General features: G+C 35.6%; 1 protein-coding gene across 1 annotated transcript in view; it reads left to right on the forward strand.

Moving 5' to 3' along the window:
* Window positions 1-25,833, forward strand: part of LOC114070596 (CUB and sushi domain-containing protein 3-like) — a gene marked incomplete at both ends in the record, with an annotated part of 188,391 nt that overhangs the window by 82,856 nt on the left and 79,702 nt on the right. The window contains one exon of the mRNA XM_027908106.1: window positions 2,763-2,875. Coding sequence (XP_027763907.1) covers window positions 2,763-2,875 — 113 coding nt within the window. The remainder of the gene's footprint in view (window positions 1-2,762; window positions 2,876-25,833) is intronic.

Raw genomic sequence — 25,833 nt, forward strand, 5'->3', positions numbered from 1 at the left:
TGCTGAAGAATATTGGTTTGAATATGTCTGGTTTACATGTTAATAATGTGAAAACATTTATCTTCTGATTTATCAGTTAATCAGGGAACCTATCCAAGTGCTTAATCCTCTAGTTTTACTGGGCACTGCTTGATAGGAAGGTTGAGAACCAAAAACTGAAGTTAAGTGGCATTTCAATAGAATTATGCTTTCTAAATTGATAATTGCAGTCCTGATTATTCTTACTCTGCGGATGTTAATCACAGAAGTAGCTAAACTGCAAAGCTTTTTCAGTACTTGACATTAAGTTTCCCCGGTGCCTACAGCTCTGAGCCTATGTATACATGGACCCAGCAACGTGAGTTTGCTCCAGCCTAGGGTGAGCCTGGCACCCAAGTGAACTTAAACCTGAAAGCTACAATTTTTTTGGTCTGTTTGATAAGATGACTAATATGAAGGCATATGCTAAGTGTTATTACCAAGGGATAGAAGGGAAGAAGGAAAAGAAACGGTGGATCCTCTTTCATACATCAGTCCCAGCACTCTTTCAGGCTGTTTGGGAGTTTGCTTTCAGCAGGTGGTCTGACAGTTGCTGCGGGTGACTTTTAAACGCAGTGTGCATTTGGGCACGGATCCCTGTAACACACATTCAGAAAATCCAGTGCACAAGGCATGAAACCCATTCTTAATCTTTTTTGTATGCTTGCTGTGTTGGCTGTGAGTGCACTCAATCTCCCATATTACAGACTGTCTTCTAAAATTGGAGAGTATTGGAATCTTCTGAATATCCTCTAATCCAGCCTTCAGGGTACTCTCTCAAGGGGAGAATGTATGTCACTAGTATATGGGAGGGGTAGTTCTGGAGTCGTAGAGGAAGAGGTGGAAAACACCCTGCTGAGTATTGTAACTGTTAGGCTTTTTAATAAAAAGAGGGACTTCATTATCACATACTTCCATTTCTACTGCTGACAGTGTTCACTGTTCATCTTTTGAAAGGGAAGATGTAAGAACTTGCTTCCAGGAGAGGAATCTAGGTACTGAATCCAGGGTAGAGGAAGCCACATGAATCCGCAGAAAGAAAGAAAGAATAATTCAAAATTTAAGAAATGTGTTATTATCTTAAATTTCATTTTTTCTGATTCTCATTACTCTGTGGCCCCTTCCCAACTGTCTTACAGGGATCCTGAAGGACTTAAAATAGAGCAACAAGTGATTTATGTGTTTTATTGATTTATTCCTTTTTTTAAAATGCATTTTCAAATTATTTTTTCCTCATGTACTGTTTAATTGGAAAGTATTGTTTGTCAAAACTATGGATTTAAAAAGTGTATTTACAATTCATTTCAGAAAAGGGAAATGCTAAAAATTTTGATGGGTGTTTATCATAGGAATTATTTTGTCTGACACAACAGAGAGATAAATATTCTCAATGGCCCTGATATTCAAAAAATATACTGTCAGTCACCAGTTACAATTACAAAACACTGTTAGCCATTACATCAGTGTTGTTTCTGAGGAACATCCTGTTAATCTACTAATTTGGCAAAGACTGAACTCACTGAAGACACTTTCCCTTAGTGCAGGAATGAGCAGTTAATACATTTTGGCCAGGCATTTACGTTTTCAGTTCTGGCAAGAGGCTTTGTAGTAGCTCCATCTGTGAACACAGATGTGGGAAACAGACATGAATTTCTCCCACAGTAGAGTATTTCATACAGAAATAAGCTGAAAAAGACCAGAGGGGAGAACTAAAATTAACTGCAAAATATATTTAAAATAGTCCATTTGAAGTTTCTACTATCTTTAAAAAATGGTTAGAACTGTGAAAAAAATGAACTAACAGTTTGCACTCTTATAAAGTCTTGTGCTTATGATCCATTTTACAGGAATGGAAAATGGTTTGGAACTTTTTAGCATTCTGTTTCGGATGATAAACTCTTACCAAATTTGAGACAAAGTTTTGGGAAAAAAATGTAATATGACATAAAACTACATCTTTCCCAGCATTTTCTTTTTGCTATCATACTATTTCATTCAGCAAACAGAATCAATATTTAGGGTTGCATTGACTTGCAAATTTTTGCAAACAATATGAAAAGTGAAAAAAATTAAAAAAGAAAATTCAAGTTTAGTTCTTTCTGATTAATCACCATCCTCAAACATTAGAAGGTTTTAAAGTTGTGACATTTGTTATTTTTCTTAATGAAGGAGTAGACAGCAGGCTGTTTGTCCATTGTTGTGATAAAGGTGATGGAGGGAGGAGAGAGAGTGCAAGGAACACATGGACCATCATAATAGTGTTGATATTTAAGAGCAGCAGCTTCCTTTTAAACATGCAAGCCATGTATTCCAAAGTGGGTAGTTGTATGCTAGAGAAATCAAAGAATCGGTGTAATGCCTCATTATGGGCTTCCAGTTCCAGTGCCTTTGATATGCCTGCACATACTCGAGTCACGCACGCAGGACTGCCAGATAAGGTTCAGGATCAGGGAAGTTACATGTCCTTCTGGACCAACAACTGAAACTGACATGAAATACTTCAACACAAGATGAGCAGTAGTTACATGTGTTTATAGGCTGCTATCAAATCTGCAGTCATTGGAAACTCGAGAGCTGTCTTGGCTAGCCAGCTGGTAGATAACTAAATCAGTGTGAGATGAATGCGATGAATTTATAAACAAACACAAAAAATGCTAAATAGTTATTTAGATTCCTCAGAAAAAAAAAAAAGAAAAAATCCAGTTACCTAAATGGTTTTACAGATTCTTTTTTTCTATCTATAGGTTAACTGGGAGCTTTGTACCAGACTTAATTGTGAGCATGAGTAATCAGATGTGGTTGCACCTTCAAACGGATGAAAGTGTGGGATCAATTGGTTTCAAGGTTAACTACAAAGGTAACGATACCTCACTGGAAGCACATGTAATGGTGTACCAAAAATTAAGCCAATATTATGAAATGTTTTTCTTTCATACTAGTGGATGAATTCTATTTCCAGTTCTTTCAGTTTTAGAAACAGGAAAATGCAAGCTGAATTGAAAAAAAAAAAAAAATAGAAAAAAGTTAATTTTTTTTCTTTTAAAGGTCTTCTGTCACACGAAACTGCACAGTTTTTATTTGGTCTGTTCTTACAGCAGTTGGATTTTGGCATATAGTTTTACCTTTATTTTCTGTTCTTTAATATTGAAAAATATTAAAATGAAATAATTCTGTGATTATTTAAAGGTAAAAATATGTAAAACAAATGAATACTGCCAACATTCTTTTGAAAATTAACTATGTCTATCACAATAGAAGAAAACTCCACCACACTGCAAGTGAAGAATTCAAATTTCTGCTGAGCCCGAGCCAAGACAAAGAAAAACTTACCTAATAATGTTCTTTATGGTCTTCAAGTGCATAATGCACAATATAAAACAGCTGTTGCTATTTTACATTTCTGGGTGGACATGCACTTTTTATAGAGCATGAACAGCAAAGTCAACTAAAGGCTAAAGTACAACATATACATACATATATATGCAGTTCTATATTATTACAGAATCGGTTATGTTTATTATTTTTATACTACATTTAACCTAGCTACATGAATTCTTACAAGAATTTTTATAATTGCATGGTTTCTGCCTACCACCCAAACCAAATAGAAAATGTGATTATTCACCAAAAGTATTCATCAGAAAGGGAGAAAGACAAAAGTTAAAGCAGTGTGTATGTTAGAAATGGAGCTGATGTTGCTGAGGATGGGCAAATGGAGTGAATAAGCATATTGAGAGTAAACCTGAACAATGTGACTTGCTGGCCTTTTTTCTGTCCATAACTTTCCTTTGGCTTTCCTTGTCTATTAAACTCCATAGTGGTATGGCATGAGTGCACTTCTCCACTCTTGTTATTCAGATCTTGTAGTCTAAGACAGAAAGATCTTAGTACTTTGTTGTATGGTGGCCATTAAGAATCGGGATTTCCACATTCCAACTATTGAAAGGGGCAAGGAAAATGATTAGTATAAACAAGTTTAAGAATTTGTTAATATAGCAAAACTGGAAACATAGCCGAGCAGAAAAGGAAGTGTTTTAGATCTGAACTCTAAATAATTTGCATAGCTTAAGTTGTTGATTCTATTATTTACAGGATTCTTTTCTGGTATAATTAATTTTGCTTGCAACAATTTTTGTTTGCAGATGGCAGAGGATTATTGTCTATTCTTATAATGTACTGCTATGTCTTGTTTTATTCACGAGTTACCTTTATTCTTAGGAGCTATAGTTTTGCAAGAATAAAATTAATTGAATATGAATAGGTAGAAGGATGCCGAAAGGGTGAACATTCACAACATCTCCATGTAATCAACTTTGTGACTGCATGCCTCGATATTGAGTCTGTATTTCTTTCTTGCCTTACAGTGGTAATTTACACTAGTTCACTAAGTAGCACTTGAATGCATCAAGCATTCCATGGGATAGGTACTGTTTGGTGGGGTTGTTTTGATTAGTTTTTGTTTGTTTGTTTGTTTGTTTGTTTGTTTGTTTGTTTTTTGCTTTGGTTTGATTTTATTTTGTGGGTTCCCCCTCCTTCCCAATCCAGAATATAGGGTAATTTTTTTTATGTAAGTTGCCTTCACTTAGATCCCTGAGAGGATGTACTTATTAGAGAAATATTGGGCAATGTTCATAAAAGAAAATGAGAAGAGTGGCAAGGGACAGTTAGGTTTGAAGGCTTGCTATTTCTATTGTTGTTGGTTTTCCTTTGTGTTTAAGTTCTTTCTGGTAATGATGGTAGGCTCTGAAAACATGTAAATGGATAGTATTTTGGATGTTCTGAAATTTCAGGTTTGGAATTTATGAATTGGAAGTTGAGAGAAAGTCCAGTGAGGTAAACTCAGTATTGACGTTAGAACTATGTATTCAGGGCTATGACAGAACTCTGAATTCTTTAATAGAATCAAAGAATTGCAAAGAATTTTCTCCTTTCAAAGACTTTTCAGAATTACTTGAAAGAATTATGATTTCTAGGAGTCAGGGTCAAATGACATTTTAGTTTAATTGATTTAATGAATTATTAATTATTTATTTTGTGAAATATGCCCAATTACCAAGTACGCCCAATTTGCTTGTACATCTCTTGATGTACAAAATCAAATTCTATTCTGTTAACTTGTCCCACTTCACAAATTTCACTATCCAGTGAGACACCTAATTATGGCTGATTGTGTATCTATTTATGTCTTACGTGTTTAGGTCTTGTAATTTTCTGCTTACATCAAAGGTACAATTAAATTAGCTTTTTAGATTAGATTCAGTACTCTGATTTTTCACCAGAATCTTCGTCTGATCATTCCCACTGTCCTTGTTTTAGTTTCCATCACGGAGCGATCTTGAAAGGCACAAATTAAACTCGTTTGAGGTAATTCAGAATGTGCAATTTAATAGCATCCAACTTCTAATGGGCATTTATCAGGACCTTGTAAAGCTTTTCCAAAGTAAAACCACTAAAACATAATTAAATGCTTGTAGATAGTATGGATACTGTATCTTTTATTATTTCAATGTACAGACCTGCTTATGTTGGACTTAATTACTTGATATTGTACTTGATAACAGTACCTACTAACAGCTAAACTAATCTACCACTAAATGGTTTTGATGCCTAAATATCTGCTTTAGTGCTTCTGAGACTCAGCTAACTAGAGGTAGTGGAGATGTATGTGCCTCATTTCATCAAAATTCACAAAGACATTCTTCAGTCTAATTGACATTTAGTTCTGAGTCTGGCAGACATTTTTAAAAATATAGATTGTTCCAAGTCCTACATGGAATAGGAGTATGAAGTAAAGGTCATTACCCAGTGCCCCCCAAAATGGTATACTCGCTCAAGGTGTAAGATAGAAGCTCACCTCCTTTCTGACTGGGACAGAATTGAATATGCTGTACCATTTTTAATTTTAGCAATAGACAAGTAAAATTTTTAATACCTCTGCATTTATCAGTTTTCAGCTGAGGAATTCATTTAAATTTATGTTATTACAAGGAACTAACATTTTGTTCTCTTTTACATATCTACCATTTGAGACAATCTAGTAAGTTTCTGTGAAATAATAAAATTATTTGTCTACTACATTAAGATGTTGCATATGGAGTTATTTTATGTTTTTAATAGCTAGATCCCATTGTAATTATTTAAATATGAAAGATAGACATTAGTATTGGAGATAATATTTTAAAGTAAATAAGTTTTCATTGCTATTGTTTTGAAATTCCTTTTCCAGTATCTCATCGAATAAAGCTAATTAGGAAGGTAGAATAATGAATATCAGGATTGGGTAGGACAGAAATAAAAGCACTGCCTTACTAGAGATGTATTTTACCTGTTATCTCATTTGTATAAGCTGGCTTTGATTATTTATTTGTTTTTTTGTTTGTTTGTTTTTACAGGTCAAACGTATATGTAGCTTTATTAAGTAAAAGCATGGAATATTTGGAAACCTGAAATTTTAAGTGGCCTATTTTCAAATCATAATTTTGTGGATTTTTTTTATTTACTGTTGACAAGTTGCATGAATACTTGGGTAATTTAATATTTCAGGAAATGATGCCATATTGTCACAGTAGCACTTCTATTTCCAAAGCCATGGTGAAGAGGAAAGAAATACTTATCTAAACAATAGTAGAGAAACAATCTCCAATACATTCAAACACTAGAAGTGAATGGTCTTCATATACAACTGAATAACAAAGAGCTGCACAAAATACAAGACAAACAAATAGAACCATGGCATAGCCTTCAAAGACTAGAAACACAATTTTGTGAAATAAGATTTTGGAGAATTGTGAATTTATTTAAATTCACCAAAACATTTGAGAATTTAACTATGGAATAGTACAGTTCTTGGAAAACTATATGTGAGAATTTGAAATGCTATAACTTTCATATACACTAGCTTCTTTTTGTAACTTTGGAAGTATGAGCAAGATTAAATTAAAAATATTCTTTATATACTTTTTCAAAAAAACCTGTATGACAGAATTTGTGGAATTAAAGAATAATGTAAATAATCATAATGTAAATTAATAGGAAAAGAAAAGTATTTTAAGAAATTAAATCAGTAATGTAAACACAGTACAAAACTATTCTGTATTAGGACCACGTGGGAAAGCTGAACTCCTGTTTAGGTCAGATTTGAGTTCTCTGAAACAGAGGAAACTATCCTCAGGGCAGTCTAGTTCTGTTGGGTCCTGATATCAAACCCTCTGTTTCTGAGCTGTGGCCAAGTCTGAGGGAATTTTTTTTTGTGTGTGGTGTCTGTTTTATTTTTCCCTAAATAACTGCCTACATGCTCTTTAAGACCTCTTAAATCAGTAGGTTCTTCTGATAGTTCTGCCTTCTATTAGAACAAAATCTGTATAATAATACATCAGACATACTCTAATCTAATTGCATAAGAAAATAAAGTTGAAGAAGGTTACATTGACTGGAGTGTAATGATAAGTTGTAGAAGGGGATTGTTTAAGATGCCAAGTTAGATAGGAGTGTAGGTAAAAAGTGAATTTAAAGCAAAGTAGACTTGCTTATTCAATTTTCTGCATCGATGATCTAATTTTAGGATATGGGATTTACACTCAGACACCCAGTATTTCAAAAGATTTCTTTTTGCTTAAAGCATGACTTTCATCTTGCTTCAACCACTGTGGCAGCCTGGGGTAGCCTTCTGGAGTTCGTGATCCGCATTTTCATCCTATTTTCCTTGCAGAAAGCACTGAGTTGCAGACACATCTGAGGTTTTTTTGTCCCAGATGGCACAGAGATATTTTTCCATGACTAACTGCTCAACAACCTTTTCTTTTTTACTGATGTTAAAATACTGAATGATCTGAATTAGGCAGATAGTTTAATTCATTGTTAGACCTCTAACTATGTCCGGAAACATCAATTTAAGACATATGTGTGAAATAAGATCTGTTTGCCATGACACGGGCTTCAGAAAGGTCTTATCTTGACAAGTTGTGAGAGTAGCTTATCTATAAAACATATGTATTTGTGTTCATTCTACCAAGAAAAATATAGTTTTAATTCTTGCTGTTAATATTACAGGCTAACTTAAAAAAAAAAAAATTCTCAGTGAGATTGTGGACAGTTTCATTGTGTAGTTTTTGGGTTTGGGTTTCACAAGACATTTGATGTGGTTTTGTTAGTTAAACACTACATAAGCCTCCTTTTGTGAGAAAGGGGGAAGTGAAGCTTTTGTCCTTTATGCACATCAAAATCAGGAATTAAATCTATGACAAATTTCTCATTCCGGAACTGTTCAGTTTATCAATTTCAGTATATATTCTCTTGTGGTATTTTCACTGTTGTGATGATTTCTGTTGCCTTTGTACCCACTCTCCTCTGTGTTTCTCATCATGTGTTTGTTCTCTTTGTGTGTGTTTTATGGTGCAGTAACTAGACAGGATCATAGCAATGATTTATGTAATTGGATTCTAATACCCCCAATTCTATTCCTTGTGCATCCTAACTTTATTTTGCAGAAAAAATTACAAGCAGAGATTCACATTAATGGCAAAAATCCCTGCAAATTATTTTAATCCATGTAAACCTCATGGTTAGTACAAATTTTAAAAGATTTAAACACTTCTTTTTGTGCAACCCCACTAAGCAGCAATTTACTAATACAGCATAACTTTCTTTGTACTGACTCAATTTCTGTTAAAAGTGTGTTATTTCCAAGTTTTGTATTTCAAGATTATTTCTATTTCAGATCTCACTTGAACATATTGAGCAAAAGGGCATCCATTGCAGAAACTTGTAGTACCTTCCTTGTTAACTTACTGCTAAGATGATAATTTCTGCTATATTTTACTCTTGTGTTTTTCCTGCTTTGTTGGTCAGAATTCACTGCTACCTTTTTCTGACCCTACTCAGTCAGTATTATCCAAATATGTTAATAATATTTTTATCCAATTCTCAACCAATATATTCAACACAGAATTTCCATTTTTATAATCCTTAGATTATAATAATTTAAGAAAGCTGTACAGAGTCATAATAAAGATTCATTTAAGTGGATATGACATAAGGAAAACAGAGCAAGCCATGATATAGTAATACTTCTACAAAATGTTTTCTTACTCTCTAACAGTTTGTGAAACAGAGACTTCCTAAATCCAGCATATCTAGAGTAGTAAAACTTGATGGATTTTTTTTTCATCCATGACTTTGTCTATTTTTCCTTTTAAGTCCAAATACATTTTTAGTATTTTGAATACTTTATGTCAAGGACTTTTCAATGAAGTATCTCCTTTTGATCACTGTAGTTCTGCTAGCTTCATCTGATGCCTTTTTATTCTTTTCCTAGAAAATACAATACATTTAATCTCTAATTTTACTGCTTACTCAGTTTTCCAGGACCTTTCTTTATTTCTTCATAGGTGATTGTCATCCTTGTTTTGACTAATCTAGTATGATCAGCAAGCTTTGCCATTTTACTGCTTGCCTTGTATTCCATCATATCTACCAATATAACTACCCTGACATCTACTAGAAAAGCAACATCGTAAAGCATAAACAGTCCAGGAGGTTCCTGGAAAGTATTAATTGAAGCACTTTTACATGAATACTGGAAGTTTCCTCAGAGAATGGTGTAGTGCTCGACCTCCTACTAAGAAACAGCGCCTTTTTGGAGATATGAAGGCTGAGGTCAGCCTTGGCTGTAGTGAACATGAGATTGTAGAGTTCAGTGTTGGTCGAGAAGGAGGCAGGGCCACAAGTAAGATTTTAAATGTGGAAAGTGAGGAGAGCTAATGTTAGCCTCTTCAGAGGTCTTCTTGGAAAAATCACGGGGGAACAGACTATGCAGGGATAAGGGGTTCAAAAAAGCTAGTTGATATCCAAGGATCACTTCCAACCATCCTTACAATGATGGTTGTAAGCGAGAAATAAGCAAGAAATCGGGCAAAGGGACCAAGAGATCTGCGTGGATGAATAAAGAATTCTTGTAATTACTCAAGCATAAGCAGGAAATACAGATGAGATGGGAGAGGGTCAGGCCACTTGGAGTGGTCAGGCCACTTGGAGTGAATATAGGGAGTTGTCAGAGTAAGTAGAAATGAAACGAGACAAGTCAAGGCTCATCTGGAATTAAATGTGGCCAATGATGTCAAGCACAAGAAGGGCTTCTTCACATATACTAATAACAGGAGAAAAGCAAAGGTTAATGTGGGCCCATTAGTAAGCAGAGGGGGGAATCTGGTAACAGAAAGGGTAGTAATCAAATGACTTGTTTGCACTGGTCTTTGCTGACAAGACCAGTCCTCGGGGAGCTCTGACCCAGGACACCTGGGTAAAGGGATCTTAGAAGGAAGACTTTCCCTTGATTAAGTAGGATTGGGTTAAAGAACACCTAAGCAAACTTGACATGCACAAGTCCATGGGTGCTGATGAAATACTGAGAGAGTTGAAGACACCATAGCAAGAGCACTCACAAAAACTTTGAAAGGTTTTGGTGATCCAGAAGGTGCCTGAGGACTGAAGGAAAGTAAATGTCACCCTGGTCTTCAAAAAGGGAAAGATGGAGGACCCAGCCAAGAGCAAAACCTGGCTCTTTTCTCCACGTATCTTACATCACCTGGGAAGGGGATGGAGTGCCTCATTCTGGAAGCCATGTCTATCCATATGGATGACAAGAAATAGTCAGCATGGATTCACCTAAAGTAAATCAGACTTGACAAATATGATGACCTTCTATGATAAAGCAACTGCCTGGACCAATGAGGGGCAAGGCTTTCAACACCATCTTTCACAAAATCCTTATTGATAAACTCAAGAAGTGTGGATTGGAGGAGTGGGCAGTGCAGTGGATTGAGAACTGGCTGAACAGCAGATCCCAGAGGGTTTTAATCAAGGTGTAGCTGAAGGCCTGTCACTAGTGGTGTTAATACTGAGCCTAATATTTTTTAACTTATTCATTAATACCTTGGATGGTAGAGCAGAATGCCTCCTCAACAAGTTTGCTGATGACACAAAGCTGCGAGGAGTGGCTGATACCCCAGAGGGCAGTGCACCCCTTCAGAGGGACCTCAGTAGGTTGGAGAGATGGACTGAAAAGAACTCTCTGAAGTTCAACAAAGGTAAGTGCAGTGTCCTGCACCTGGGGCAGAATAACCCCATACACCAGTACAGGCTGGGCCTGACCTGCTGGAAAGCAGCTCTGTGAAGATAGACCTGGGGATCCTGGTGGAAAATAGATCATTCACAAGCCAGGAGTGTACCTTTGTGGCCAAGAAGGCCAATGGTACCCTGGGGTGCATTAGGAAGAGCATTTTCAGTAGGTCAAGGGAGGTGATTCTGCCCCTCTAATCAGCCCTAGTGGGACACATTGAAAGTGCTGTGTCCAGTTCTGGGCTCCTCGATGAAAGAGAGACATGGAGATCCTGGAGCGGGTCAATATAGGACTGTGAAGGTGATTAAGGGACTGGAGCACATCTCTTTTGAGGACATGCCAAGAGAGCTGGGCTTCTTCAGCCTGGAGAAGAGACAACTGAGAGGGGACCTCATCAATATCTATAAGTATCTGAAGGGAGAGTGTCAAGAGGATGGAGACAGGCTCTTCTTGGTGGTGCCAAGCAGTAGGAAAAGAAGCAGTGGGAAGAAACTGATGCACACTATCTCACCTGAACATGAGACAGAACTTCCTTACTCTGCAGTAACCATGCACTGGAGCAGATTACCCAGGGAGGTTGTGGAGTCTCCCTCACTGGGGCTATTAGCGAACTGCTTGGTTGCAATCCTGTGCAATGTGCTCTGGGATGACCGTGCTTGAGCAGGGATGTTGGACCAGATGACCCACTGTAGTCCTTTCTAACCTTACCTATTCTGTGATTCTGTGAAACAGATTAGATACTGAAGAAGTCTATTAGTGATTTCTCTCCTCTGGTAGAACTGACCATTTACTTTTACCATCAACTAACTATATTTTAAGCAAACATGCATAAAACCCCTGTCATTTATGACAGAGATCCTAATATTTGTAAGAACTTTCCATTTGCACTTCCTCAAATGCCCTTTTAGAACTACAGATAGTATACCCATCGTGATTAAAGTAGGTCATGTATTTTAGTCCCTTTTCCAACATTGTTTTGGAGGAACTGTTTCCTTATGAGCAGACACCTCACTGCAGCCACAGTCGAGATGGGGGTGGAGGAGCGTGGAGAGGAAAATGCTGCTGGGCAGAAGCAGAACTCTCTCCATCTTGTTTGTTGGTAGGGTGGAGAGACAGAAAGAGCAAGAGACACATGGGCTGCTGCAGCTGCTCAATTCAGGAAGCCTCACTACCAAGAACTCCTGGACAGGTACCAAGAAAGTGGCCACTGCCATCCTGTGTCTTGGGAGTTATGAGAACTCGTACCTGTAACTGTTGCCACGTTCCAGGGGGTCTGAGCCACTCCCCGGGAGCCACCCCCAGCACAGTGGGAGAGAAAACCAGAGTAAAACTAACTGTGTAAGCACTGCAGGCGTTGTGTTCCTCTGTGAGCTGCCGCTCGGGAACAGCCCTGCATCAGAACCACTGTGGAGCTGAGCCCAAACCCCAGCGGAACTGAGCCCAGCTAAGCTGCACGGAGTTCCAGACAAGTGGAGCTGAATCATAGCACAGACAAGCCTCAAAGAGCCACTGGGGGTTGGACTGGATTATCTGCAGAGGTCCCTTCAAACCCTAACTGTTCTGCGATTCTTTGCATGTTAGTGTTGTTTAATATTCTCCAAGTTGATTTAAAAATGAGATTATTTGCATTCAAAAAAACCCTAATTTAATATTCCTATTTCTACCTAATGGTTTTGTTTGGTTAAAAGAAAGGTAATTATTTTCATGGCATACAACTTATGATCCATTTTTTACAACTCCTATCTTATCAGTGGAGAACTGGTCAGACAAGTTGTTATTTGAAGGTGACTTCCAGGACTCTTTAATTTTGTTCAATAAAACTATAGGTCGTACTTTCTGCTTTACAGCATTTAATTAAAAGCATTTAGCAATCCAACCTTTTGTAGTAGTGTTATCCATAAAGAAGAGCGTAAGGATTTTCTGTGCTCTGACCTTAGTCTGCTGGGCAATGTGAATACATTACACATGGAAAGGTCATCTTTTACTATGTCCCTAAGGATTAACTACTGCTTAAACCAGGACACTGGGCTAAATAGCTGTTCCTCTGAATCGTCCTCTTCAGCATTTGAATGTGTATTTAACTGCAATTTGTTTTGTTGTTTAATACATTAAGCATATATACGTTACAAGAGACTAACTATTTACCTATGATTTGAGGGTAAAAATATACCCAGACCTGCTTGTTTATTTGTGGGAGTTAAGTTAAAATTTTCTTATGAGCATTTTTGAACTTCATCTCTTGAACTGAAAGCAAGAACGCGTATATACAAATAATAAGGCAATTCATGCTTTGGGAAGGTTCTCCTGAGCAAAGCGTAGAATTAGAAAGCCCAATATGATAGAATAGCAGTTAGGCTACCTTAACCTGAAGAGATCTATAAGGTGCCATGAATATGGAGTTCTGTGGCCATATTTAGTATCTTTCTTATCTCTAAGTGAATCTACCTCATTGTTTGCAATACATGATTTTTGTGTTCTCCTCCAACTGGCTATGATTCCCAACTTCAAACCTGGGTCTTTTCTCCATGTATCTTACAACACTGAGAATTTGCCATGTCTGATTAGTCTCTTTTTACCACTCTTGAATTTGAGTTGATGGAGGTTCCGCTTCCGGCTGCATTGCACCATCTTTCATGCAGTGGTGAAGGTCTGTGTATGGCAGTCTCTGGAGGTGTCTGCTTTCAAAATACTAAGATACATTTCCTGCTACATCAGCCTGTGAAAGCATGGCAGATGCAAGATTCCCATCTGTCTGTCTGCTGATGTAACATCATGGCATAGTGGTTGCTTAATTTCTTCATCTGTTGGCATTGCATGAAACACAGGGCTAAAAATTTATTTTACTTGCTTGGATTAAGAGTGAAGCTTGTCAGTTTGATTCGTATATTTCAGTGTGTAGGACAGCTACAAGCAGGTCAGCACTATATTTAAAATACAGTGAGAACTTAAATTTAAAATGTATGTATATATGTATGTAGGCTTTTCCAAATGCTCCAGCTAAAACACTCCAAAGAATCAGCATAACTGGTTGAGATTTTGCGCTTCTCTAACTTTGACTTCCGAGTTTTCCATATTGCCAAGCATATGCCCTGAGAATATTCCTTTTTTTTTTTTCCTTTTCTTTTTCCTCCAAGCCAGTAATTAATTTCTGGAAGTGCTGTTATGCTAGAAAACAACTACATCGGCAGTGCCTTTTCATTATATATTTTCATGTTCTGAGAAACTTCTATTAATTAACTATATTGTATATTAGAGTAGACTGCATCTTACATTTATTGCTGGCTTTTTGTTTCAGTTTGCTGTTGGTTAGCATTTTCTGTAACATATTTCTAGAGAAAATACCTATAAGATGTAATGCTTTAGATTTGCCTGGCTGTTGAGGTTAACCCCAGCAGGCAGCTAAATCTCACATAGCCACATGCTTGCATCCCCTACAGCAGGATGGGGGAGAGAACCAGAAGGGAAAAAGTGAAAAAAACTCATGGACTGAGATAGAGTTTAATAAGTAAATAAAAAGCTTCACATGCAAGAAAAACAAAGCAAGGCACTCATTCACTGTTTCTCATTGTTTGGCAGGTGTTTAGATATTTCCAGGAAAGCAGGGCTCCATCATGCATGATGGTTACTTGGGAATGCAAAGTCCATACCTCTGAAAGTCCCCATCTCCCTCCTTCGCCCAATTTTTATTGCTGAGCATGACATCAAATTATATGGTCACTTGGGATCAGCTGTCCCAGCTGTATCCCCTCCCAGCTTCTTGTGCAGCCCAACCTCCTCACTGGTGGGGTGGTGAGGAACAGCAAAGCCCTTGGCTCTGTGTGAGCACTGCTCAACAACAGCTAAAGCAACAGTGTCTTATCAACACTATTTTCGTTGCAAATCCAAAACATAGCACCATATGAGCCTCTGTGAAGAAAATTAACCCCATTCCAGCCAAAACTGTTACACCAGCTGACTGTATGATGATGCTTACTTTCAAAGGTGGTGCACAAATCTTGCATTAAACATTACCTTGCATTAAATTCATTAATTATTTTTATGAACTGATGAGTCTGTATTTTTACTTTAATAAGTGTTATTGCAAAACTTTTGGTATAATTGAATCCTCATCANTTTTTTTTTTTTTTTTTTTTTTTTTTTTTTTTTTTTTTTTTTTTTTTTTTTTTTTTTAAGTTATTTAACCACTAGCAGCATGTGCAAAGTGCTATAAGATTTAATTTTATCAGAAAACAAAATCCTTCATGGACTGGTGAGTGTTCCAAAGTGGTGTTATGATGTTTAACCACTGAGTCTTTCCCTTGTTTTCTCCAAGCAATAGCTAAAAATACACAGGGTTTTATTATTATTATTATTATTATTATTATTATTATTATTATTATTATTACTACATTTTCTATGTTTAATATCTGGTCATATCTTCTCTTGTTTGCAACCCTCCAGATTTTCTAGATGTTGTAGAAAACTCCTTCCATTTACACAGAAATATCTGTTTGCCAGGGACTTCTGTTCTTTGCTCTTCCCCTCTCCCCCTCTGCCTCTCCCTCTGTCTGTCCATCTCTCTGTTATTCTCCTCTCCTTTTCTTTTTTCCTCCCCTCTCCTTCTAGGCTGAAATATTTTGCATATCGAAAATCTTGCAAATCATGTAAGAAATTAACTTCTGCTAAACTGAAGTAACACAAGATGAGAGTGGATGAGCTAAAATTCCTTGTAGATTCAGGAACGTTTATGAAGTCTGAATACCTGAAAAAGTGAGAGGCAAAGAAACTCTGGGAAGTTCCAAGTTAATATGACTAGGCAAATGTAATGATTTTCCAGAAAATATGCTGTGGAATTTAGTGCTTCTGATTCAGTCTTTGGTCCCATTTATTCTTAAAATACAGTGATTATTTTATTTTCTACAATCATTACATTCCTGTGCAAGCTTCTGGACTTGTGGATTTAGAAACTAATGTTACTAGACTGAGACTATGACAAAATCATAATTTGATACTGCCTGACAGAATAATTTTAAAAAATATTTTCATGTTAATTATGCCACTTCCTTTAAATGGGCCACGAGTGAGAATTAGAGAACAAATTAGTGAATTATCACTTTTTATAATTATGATAAAGATAATAATCATTATCCTCTGATGAAAACAATTAATGAAATATACCCACATGAATAATATATCTCTATTTACTTACATATAAAAAAAGCAGTTTAAGCTTTTTCTGCCTGCCCAAAACTTGTGGAATATTATATGATTTTTGAATTTTTATGTCTGCAATAGGGAGAAATTCTGTAACTTTCTCATACTCACTCTAAGCTACCCAGAACAAGAAATGTATTGACTTAGTGAAGCAAGTCAAAGGGTCACAAAGTTAATTAAAATGCTGGAATATGAGAAGAGAATGAGATCACTGGAGCTCTTCAGACAGGACAGGAGAATGCAGAGGAGCATCTTATTCATGTATATAAGAATCAGACTCTTCTCAGCAGTTATCAGAAGAAGCAATTGACATGCATTAAAATATATGAAATTTCATCTGGATCTAAGAAAACACTCTTTTATTGTGAGGATAGTCAGTCGCTGGAACCGGTTGCCCAGAGAGATTGCCGAGTCTTCATCCTTGCAGATCATTCAAAACTTGACCAGACATGGTCTTGGGCAAATTTCCCTAGGTGACACTGTTGTACATGTGGATTGGGCTAGATGATCTCCAGAGGTTCCCTCCAAACTGAAAGTTTCTGTGAATCTATGATTCTATTATTTAAAAAAAAAAAAAAAAATAAAAATGCAAGAGGCATATTTCTTGCTTTTGTAAGGGGAGGGAAAAAAATTATGGGAGGATAAAAAGATTTTTCCATATGCTCTCCGTGATAGTTTCATTCTGTTATTCTGATTCTAACTTTAAGTATCACAACATACTTAAAATTTCAATAGAATTGTCAAAATTTATAGATTCTATAATTTTGAAAATAATCTGGGAAATGAATTTTTGGATTTTGTTTTGGTTTTTGTGGGTTTTTTTTTGGTTTTTGTTTGCTTGTTTGTTTGTTTTTAAGCAGAAAAGAAGGAGGATTTTGAAATGTTAAGTTACCTTTTTTTTTTTAATGCCATTTCTCTATAATCTTTTCTGGTTCTAAATTGCTTGTCATAAGACTGGTATTAAAACATTTTTTATCAGCTCAGTATGCCTTGAATACAGTTTTCTATAGTTTAGTTTTGACTCATTGAAAGCTATCAGGAAAATACCTGTTCCTTTATGATTTATAAGAACCAGAGTATTATATTTTCCCTTTACCATGGAATAAGAAATGTGACTCCCTCAAGTGGGAACACCTTTCAATATTAAAAAAAAAAAAATTAAAAAATCATATACAGACATTTTTTTTTTCCAGATGGATAGTCTAGAAGAATTACATGTGTATGAAATTTGAGTTGTTTGTCAGAATGACCAATGTGCAATTCTCCATCTTGTTGATAGCACCTAGGAGGCAGTTCCTGGAACTGTACCTACATGAAAGTACAACTGCATCATGAAGGTACAGCTTAATAAAGTTGTTGATTTTGTGGTGAAAGCTTTATCAGTGCTGAGTGAGGACTGATGGAGAATGCTAATGAAAGAAGACCACAGCTGACTGTGGAAATTTAAATTATTTCAAGTAACTTCAATGATACAGAAAGGCAATTAAGGTCTTTTTTTTTTTTTTTAATTTCTGCAAATTATAGTTTTCTTCTTTTTAAATGGAACTGTAGAGGCATTAGATTATAGGGTTTTGGGGTTTTTTTTGTTTTGTTTTGATTTTTTTAATGATTAACCAAATTGGAAAAATGCCTTATAAGATCACAGGGTAGGATATAAAATAAATCTGCATTTTAAATTACTTGATAAAATATAGATATGTGAGCATGTGCCTGTAAACTAACAAATCTTGATTATTGTGTTTGTTAGTCACTTAAGACTTTTCATTTGAACTGTTTGGATTGTTACAGAGACCAATTTGAGAAGAAAATGAACTTTACTAAATAGATATCATAACAAATATCTTAAATACATGGTAATTAAAGAGATATGTCAAATTTCTCTGAGTATTAATGTAAATTACTAAGCAAATACAGAAGTTAACCTGATGAAATTAATTACATCATATTAAATAGATGAGTTCACAAGTCAACCTTAGAAGGTGATTTTAGTAGGCATTTAAAAATACTGGAAATTAGAAGATCTGCTGGTGATGTTATTTAAAGCCCAACTGAATTCTTGGGAATAGGGATACAAAAGGAGATTATTCCAAATTTAAATGAGAAACATAAAAAAAATTGTGCTTGGTGAAATTTTGAATACCTCATCCCTAAAATCTTCTTAAAATCCGAAAAGTGGGGCTTGAAATTCTTCTTCCTTGAGAAAGCATTTTAGAGAGATGAACTAAAGAAACTACGATGATGAGAGTTGTGTCATCCAGACATAACCAAGGCATACAAGAGCAACTTGCAGTTCAGTGGAATCTGCTGGTACATTCGTTTTAGGTATGAGCCAAAGGGAACAAATACAAAAAGAAAAAAGAATTTTTTCTTTGTCTAATTCACATTTTAAGTCTAGCATTCAGGTTGGCTAATTAACATGAAGGAACCTTATTAACAACGCAGATAATGTGGCACATAACCTTCCTCATATCTACTTTTCCCTGGAGCAATGCTCACCTTTCCAGTGTCTCTTTGTGCCTGAACATTAACATTTGCTGTCCTCTTGCAGAGGGCAATGGGGAGAAATGTACTACAATTTATCAGCATCCTGAGGTCAGTGCTTGGAGGAGTATGGTGATCCTAGCAGGATTCCCTTCTCCTTTGGGTTTTCCTAGGCAATTATCCTTACGTACTTCTTCAAACAACCAGGTTTTTTGTGGTTGATCCTTTGGGGCTTTGTTTTGTTTTGTTTTGTTTTGTTTTCTTTTTTGATTCCTAGTTACTGTTTTGAATTTTCAGAATACATCCCCGCTTATTTTCCATGAACACCGAGGGCTGTTTCCTATTAGACGGTGTACACCTCCATTAGTCAGAGCTTCATGACATGTGATTGCCACAAAACTTAATCACAGACAGGGTAAGTAAAAGATCACACCTTTACCAAACAACTGCTGCTTTGGCTCAAGCCAACTAAAAGCAGCTCTGGCCAAGGCAAACACAACCAAACACTGAATCCTGCCATGGCAGGTCATTGCAATGCTTGTGGCAAACTGGAACTACAGAACTTGCCTAAAATAAGACTTCAAATGTTTTCCTGGATTCGAGATCCAGAGCCCAGAATTCTCTCCAGGCTATTACTTATGTGATGTTAATAATAGACAATCTGTAAATCTTTTTTATATCTAATAGGTATATATTGAAAAATTTTTAATATGTAAGTGTCTGAATTAGTTATGTGGAAGAAGTGATGTTAAATTCCTTTTTTATTTAGTCTGAGGGGATAAGAAAAATAATCAGTATTTCACATCATGAGTTAGGGTTAAGGGGAAGGCCACAGAAATGGTAAAGGTCACTCTATTTAAAGGAAAAAAATTACTGTTTTTATAGACCAGGTTTACAGTAAATACAAAAAATTATTGCATTAAGAATGAGGAGTTTCACAGGGGGAAAAGTTGTGCTTGACTATCTTAAAAATAGTGAATTAAAAACTAAACTAAAAAAACTTAAATTTTGTTGGTAGTAGCATTGTCAGCAGTAATGAATGAAAAAAATTAAAAGACATCTTTCCATTTAAAATTTTGACTGAATTCAGGGGAAAAAGTGATGGCCTTCATTGTCAGTGACAAAGATCAAGTGAATATTTCACACTGTTGAATACAGTTACTTCCTTATTTGTAAGTCCTAGAGGCTATCACCAATTTATAAATTATTACATACAACCATACATTTTCTTTTATACAGCTATCTTGCAATTACTTAGAACAGATATAAATGTAATAGATGTAGGTTATGCACAGAACTACAATATAATCTTATAAGCTTAACTCTAAAAAGTATGAAAAAATGGAGCATGTGTTGCTTCCTGTATGAATATTGTAGATGATATTTAAGTTAAAAAAAAAGTTCATATATGATGATAGAAACCAATAAACACTATGACTATCTAAAGATACTGTGATGCAGTTTTTTTATTGAACTTACTGTGCTAATATTATTTTTTTCCTCCAATTGCTTATTTTTCACCACACTCTGTTACCACAAGAAACAGATGAGTTAAATGGAGAATAATCCTGAAAATGTACATTGTGTTGGTGTATCTAAAAAATAGGAAAATAAATTGTCTCATACTTGGATAGTACGAAGATCCTATGTATTCTGTTAACATGGCAATTACTACTTTGAACTTTTTATAGCAATCTAAAGGACACCTGTAATCTGATAGTCCAGCCGCAGGCTTCATAAAATGAAAGCACAGACACAGTGTAATAAATAACATTTGGCATAGCAGTATGGTGCATTATTTCCTACTTTAGCATTGCATTTAAAAAGACTAAAAGCTTCACATGACAGAATTTAAGCCCTGGGCATAGTTTTTTATCAAAATAAAAAAGTGTCTCTAAAATACCACCAAGAAGTAAGAATAATCCAAACGCTTCAAGGCACCTTTTCTACAACTCTGTAGAAACCAAATCACTTCATCTAGTGTGACATATGTACTATAATATATAGTGTGCCAAGTCAATTAAATTGCTAATTGTCTGTTTTTAAGAAAAACAGATGGTGGGTCAAATTTTATTCACTTTCAACAATTCTAGGCCCTACACCTATTGGTGATACGCTCATATTACCCAGTAGGAAGTTGAAAAAAGATTGTCAATGCCTTTTTCAATCTGCTTGCTTTCCCTTCCCCCTCCCACCTCTTAATTTTAGGAGTATTTAAAACTGTGATTTGGTTTTGTGGGGTTTTTATGAGTGCCTTTTTTTTTTTTCTGTTTCCTTTTCCAAAATGCAGCTCTAGGTTAGAAATAATCATATAAAGATGTAGAGTAGTGATTGGAAGTTTGCCAGTTTTTATCTGTTCAACCACTTATTAAGGATTGTAAAATTAATTGGCTTTAACATGGCCTTATTACTCAGCTGACTGGTGCCTGGAAATCTTTTCCTCATAATTTCTATAGTTTATTTAGTTCTTTTAAGTGTCTTTTTCAATAACCTAACCATGGCTATGTTAAGGACACCTGGCTAGACATGTGAAAGATCCTTAAAATAATTAAATTTTTGATGTGTTGTCAATTTTTAAGAGGTCTGTTCTCTCCGTTCTTTAAGTAGTGCATCGTTATTACCTTCCATGCCAGGACAGCATTTTCTTTAAATAGAAACATCTCTTGGAAGAGACCTTCAAGATCACCTAATCCATCTATCAACCCAGCACTTCCACTGTAAGCCCCAAAACACTGAACCATATCCTGCAGTGCCAGATCCCGGCAACTCTTGAAAACTGCAGGGATGGTGACTCCACCACCTCTCTGGGAAACTTATTCCAATGCCTGAGTACCCTAAAAGTGATTTTTTTTTTTTCTAATATTTAATCTGCATCTCTCTTTTCTCAGCTTAAGGCCCTTTCCTCTGCTCCTCTGACTGAAGGTGCAGCAGAAAAAAACAGCCCTCACTTCACTACAACCTCCTTTCAGGTAGTTGTAGAGATCAATGACTCCCTCCTGAGCCTCCTCTTCTCCAGACTGAACAAACCCAGCTCCCTCAGCCTTTCCTCATAGAACATGTTTTCCAAACCCTTCACGAGCCTTGTTGCCTTTTGCTGGACATGCCCCAGCACCTCAATATCCTTTTTGAAGTGAGGAGCCCAAAACTAAATACAGTACTTGAGGTGAGGCTTTACCAATAGTGAGTACAGCTCTTCCTGTAGATGACCTCTTTTTTCATAGATATGTCTGCTAAAGTAGAATAATCTGTTAGGTAAGTCCTGGAGTAAATGCTTTCAGTTAAATATTATTTTAATAAAACTAGAAAGCTGAAAAGGTACAAAGAATTACATTCCATTAGTGTGAAGCTTTGTGCAGGTAGTCTATGGAAAGCCAACACAAAACTAGCTAATTCCTTTTGTTTTTGTGGTTAGCAATCCTGAGCAAAGGAATTATCATTCCATAGTCTTCTTCAGTGTCTATAGGCCTCTTATTTCCAGTGAGCTCAGTGGCTGTGAAGAAACTTAACAACTCACCACACCATCTTACTTTGTATTTTCTTCAAGAGAAGTAGAAATCAAGCAGAAATATCATGAAAGCATTTGTCTTTTTTGCTATGTCTTCTTTTCCTTATAAATATTTTCCATTCTTTTCCCCATAAGAGGTGATTAAAAAAACTAGGGTTTTCTCCATTAAAATATGCTATGAAAAATGTTTTAAAACGACATCTTTATTTTAAAATATGGTGATTTAGAAATATTTTTAGTTTGCAACTGGGGGGGGGGGGGAAGCCCAGACTTAGTCAGTACCTTAAAAAAAACAAAAACAAAAACAAAACTTTAGTTGTTGCTATTTAACCCCAAGGCCTTTGGAGACACACAAAGTTCATGTTACCTAAGACTCTTTTGTATCAATTAGATTTTCGTTGGATTCATGCCCATGGATGATTTGGTCAGAAAGTCAACATTACTGTCTCTAGTTTTTAATCTAATGCAGCCAAAATAAATGTATTTAAGTCTTCTCCCTCTGTGCTAAGGAATGTACATTATCATCTATCACCTTTTTTATTAGTTATGACACTTCTGAAAAACCATATTTATTGTAGGTTTCCCATTATTTGCTGACACCTTTAGTAGTTCTGTTTTATTAATTTATTTTTCTGGAACATGTCAATCATTGCCAGACTCAAATATTCCTTTTTTTAAATTGTCATAATTTTAGGACATGGTAGAATTGAACCCTAGACTGATTCACTACAGGGAGGTAAATAGGATTGCAAGGAGTTTGGTACTGTGTTGTGACCTGAGATGATAGTGAAGATAAATCACAGAAACACAGAGTAGTTTGGGCCCAGTGCATCTTCAATTTCACATTACTCCAGTCCCTCTTCCACCATTACTGGATCATCAATAGTATACTTGACATACTTAAGAAATAAATGTGGATCAATAATGATAAGTTTTGTTGCCATAGAAACCTCTTGTAATGGTCAGATTGCTTAGTGTATTTCAAGTAGGAATTTCCTTTGTATCCAAGTTTATTTTCTTCACTGAAATACATGAATATATACAGTTTCTCTATAGGATAAGAGCTTCAGTCATTTGACTAAAAAAGAAAACAAGGTAACTGATGTGTTGGGATTTTTTTAGCTTCTTTTTATGGCAACTTAGTAATCTTGAGAGTTTTTTTGTGAAATTATATGTTAAGTGGCAGATATTAAGTTTTCTAGAAATTATGAACATTTGGCTTAAAACCTAATTTCAAATTACTTTAATTAAAATGATTGGTAGCAAGTGATGATCAATGTAGAGGAAAGTCAACTCTTCCAAAAGTAATGGAGTTTATGTGAGCAATCAAATTTAGACCATGAGCAGTTTTATAGAACTGTCATCTTCAGAAGCAGGGATGGTATCCCATCCTAAAGCACAACCTCTCCAAATCATGTTGTGGATATGGAATGGAAAATGTTAGAGGCAAGTTGAATTATCAGTCAAAGGCAGATCACAAAGCGTGTTATGCAGAGAAGTGCTCCATGCCCACCATCTTGCACAGCTAAAATTTATTGGGTGTTTTAGTGAAATAATTAAGTGTGGGTAATGTCCCATGAGATCTCTTCTGAAAGGATTCAAGAATAAATGTCAGTCTTTACACTTCTCATTTTTCATGATTTCTAGTGTTATCTCATTTTTATTGCTTTCCTACTTTTAAGCACCACTTACACCACTACTTTCAGTAGCAGCAGTGACCTGATTATTGATGAAGTGAACATTTATTTTTCTTGCTAAGTGGTTCCAAATCTTGCTGGAGGTTCCATTGTCATTTGCATTAGTCAGACATTTCAGGTGAAAGTTTGGCCTGTTCAATACTGTCATCATGAGTTTGCATTTACCACTTGCATTTATGAAATTAAATAAATGCGTAGGAATATATTTATGTCAGCAAGACTTGCTAAACCTGCTTTTGAGTAACTGGCAGCTGATAGAATTTATCTGACTTGCACTTTTTTTCTCATACCTATCAATCTTCAAACAGGCAAAAAGTTTCCAGCTATAAAACTGGGAGACTCTCAAATTTGATTCCTCTCTGTCCATAGATGTTCCCTTGAACAAACGATATTTCTTATTCTTTTGCTAGCTTCATTAAAATACTCTTCCTGTCTTCACTTGGGGAGTGGAATTATGTCTTGCAAAATTTGTAAATGACTCTGAAAACAAACTTATGATCTTATTATGTATTTCCTTCTGTCACTCTTTCATTATATATTTCTTTAGTTCATTTTATGGCTTCCATTAGATGACAGTGAACATATACATGGTGTGTTCATAGTCTCTAAACCCATAATGTGCTCAATTTTCATTCAGCCTCTTGAATCAGAGAATTTGAGACTTAGGAATCCTAGTTTAACTTCTGTATCTGGAAGTTGTGGGGAGCTGTTTCTAAATAAAACTTATTATAATAGAATGTTATAAAGCATTACTTAAGTGCGATACTCTACTTAGCACTTGCATGTTTTCTGGCTGGTTTTAAATCTGTTATTTTGGTTTAGACTTGCTGTGCATGTGTTTGCAAACACTGGAAACAGTAAAAGCACTTAAAGGAATTCCAAGCAATGCAAGGGAATCTAACTTATCTGAATTTAAATATTTTTCTTGCTGGTCATGAGGGGAGTAGTTTTGTTTAGAAAGTGAAGAGGAAGTCATGCTATTTTTGGAATTCATTGTTTTATATGCTTTCCCTACTTTAACATTGAGGCCATTCTCTGCTTGCAATTTCTTTGCCGTGACTCCATAACTGTAGTAAATGTTAATGGTCTGACCTTGAAACTGGAGCAATGATGTAGAGCTAATTATGTCACACTTCTTTTTTTTTTTTTCTTGATCCCTACTGCAGTCCCAACTGATTTTTCTGTTATTTGGTATCTCAAAAAAATGAGGCACAGAATTTTGAGTTAGCTTTTGTTTTGAAAAATGTATGATCCATGATTATGCAGTTCTTCTAGCAAATGAAGATTTTCAGGCTGCATGATTTCTGAAGTACCATCACATATCCTTCTTAAAAAGTGATCAGTTAATCTAGGTAGCTTCCATGGAAACATGGAGAAATTAAAAGCTGTGGTGGCTCTTTGATAGGTGTTAGGTATGGTAAAGTCTTGCCTGCCTGTGTTTTTGGCAAAATTGGGATGCTCTGCAAAGAATGAATAACTGGATTCTGCCTATGATTGAAAAGCAACAGTTACTTTATTTTTAGTCAGCCTTCATTCAAAAGGTAGCTCATAAAGGGAGATTCTCTCCTGTTGTAGTAAAATTTTTATACATGACTGAAGAGACTGCATATACCACATTATGCATATCAAAAACTATAACATTCACTTGAAAAATCCCAATAGCACGAAAATAAATATTCTGGCAGTAGCTTCGATACCTCCTTTCTCTTAAGATTTAGATGTGTTTAGATTAGCTTCTGATATAAAAGTATCTCTTTCATGTTTTTGAATTTTTTTTTTTTTTTAAAGTGTTTCTGTCTGGAAAATGAAGCTCAAGTGTAATT

This window comes from Empidonax traillii, unplaced genomic scaffold (assembly GCF_003031625.1).
Source record: "Empidonax traillii isolate 1590-97213 ecotype Southwest subspecies unplaced genomic scaffold, ASM303162v1 scaffold1614:size204762, whole genome shotgun sequence".
Classification (NCBI taxonomy): Eukaryota; Metazoa; Chordata; class Aves; order Passeriformes; family Tyrannidae; genus Empidonax; species Empidonax traillii.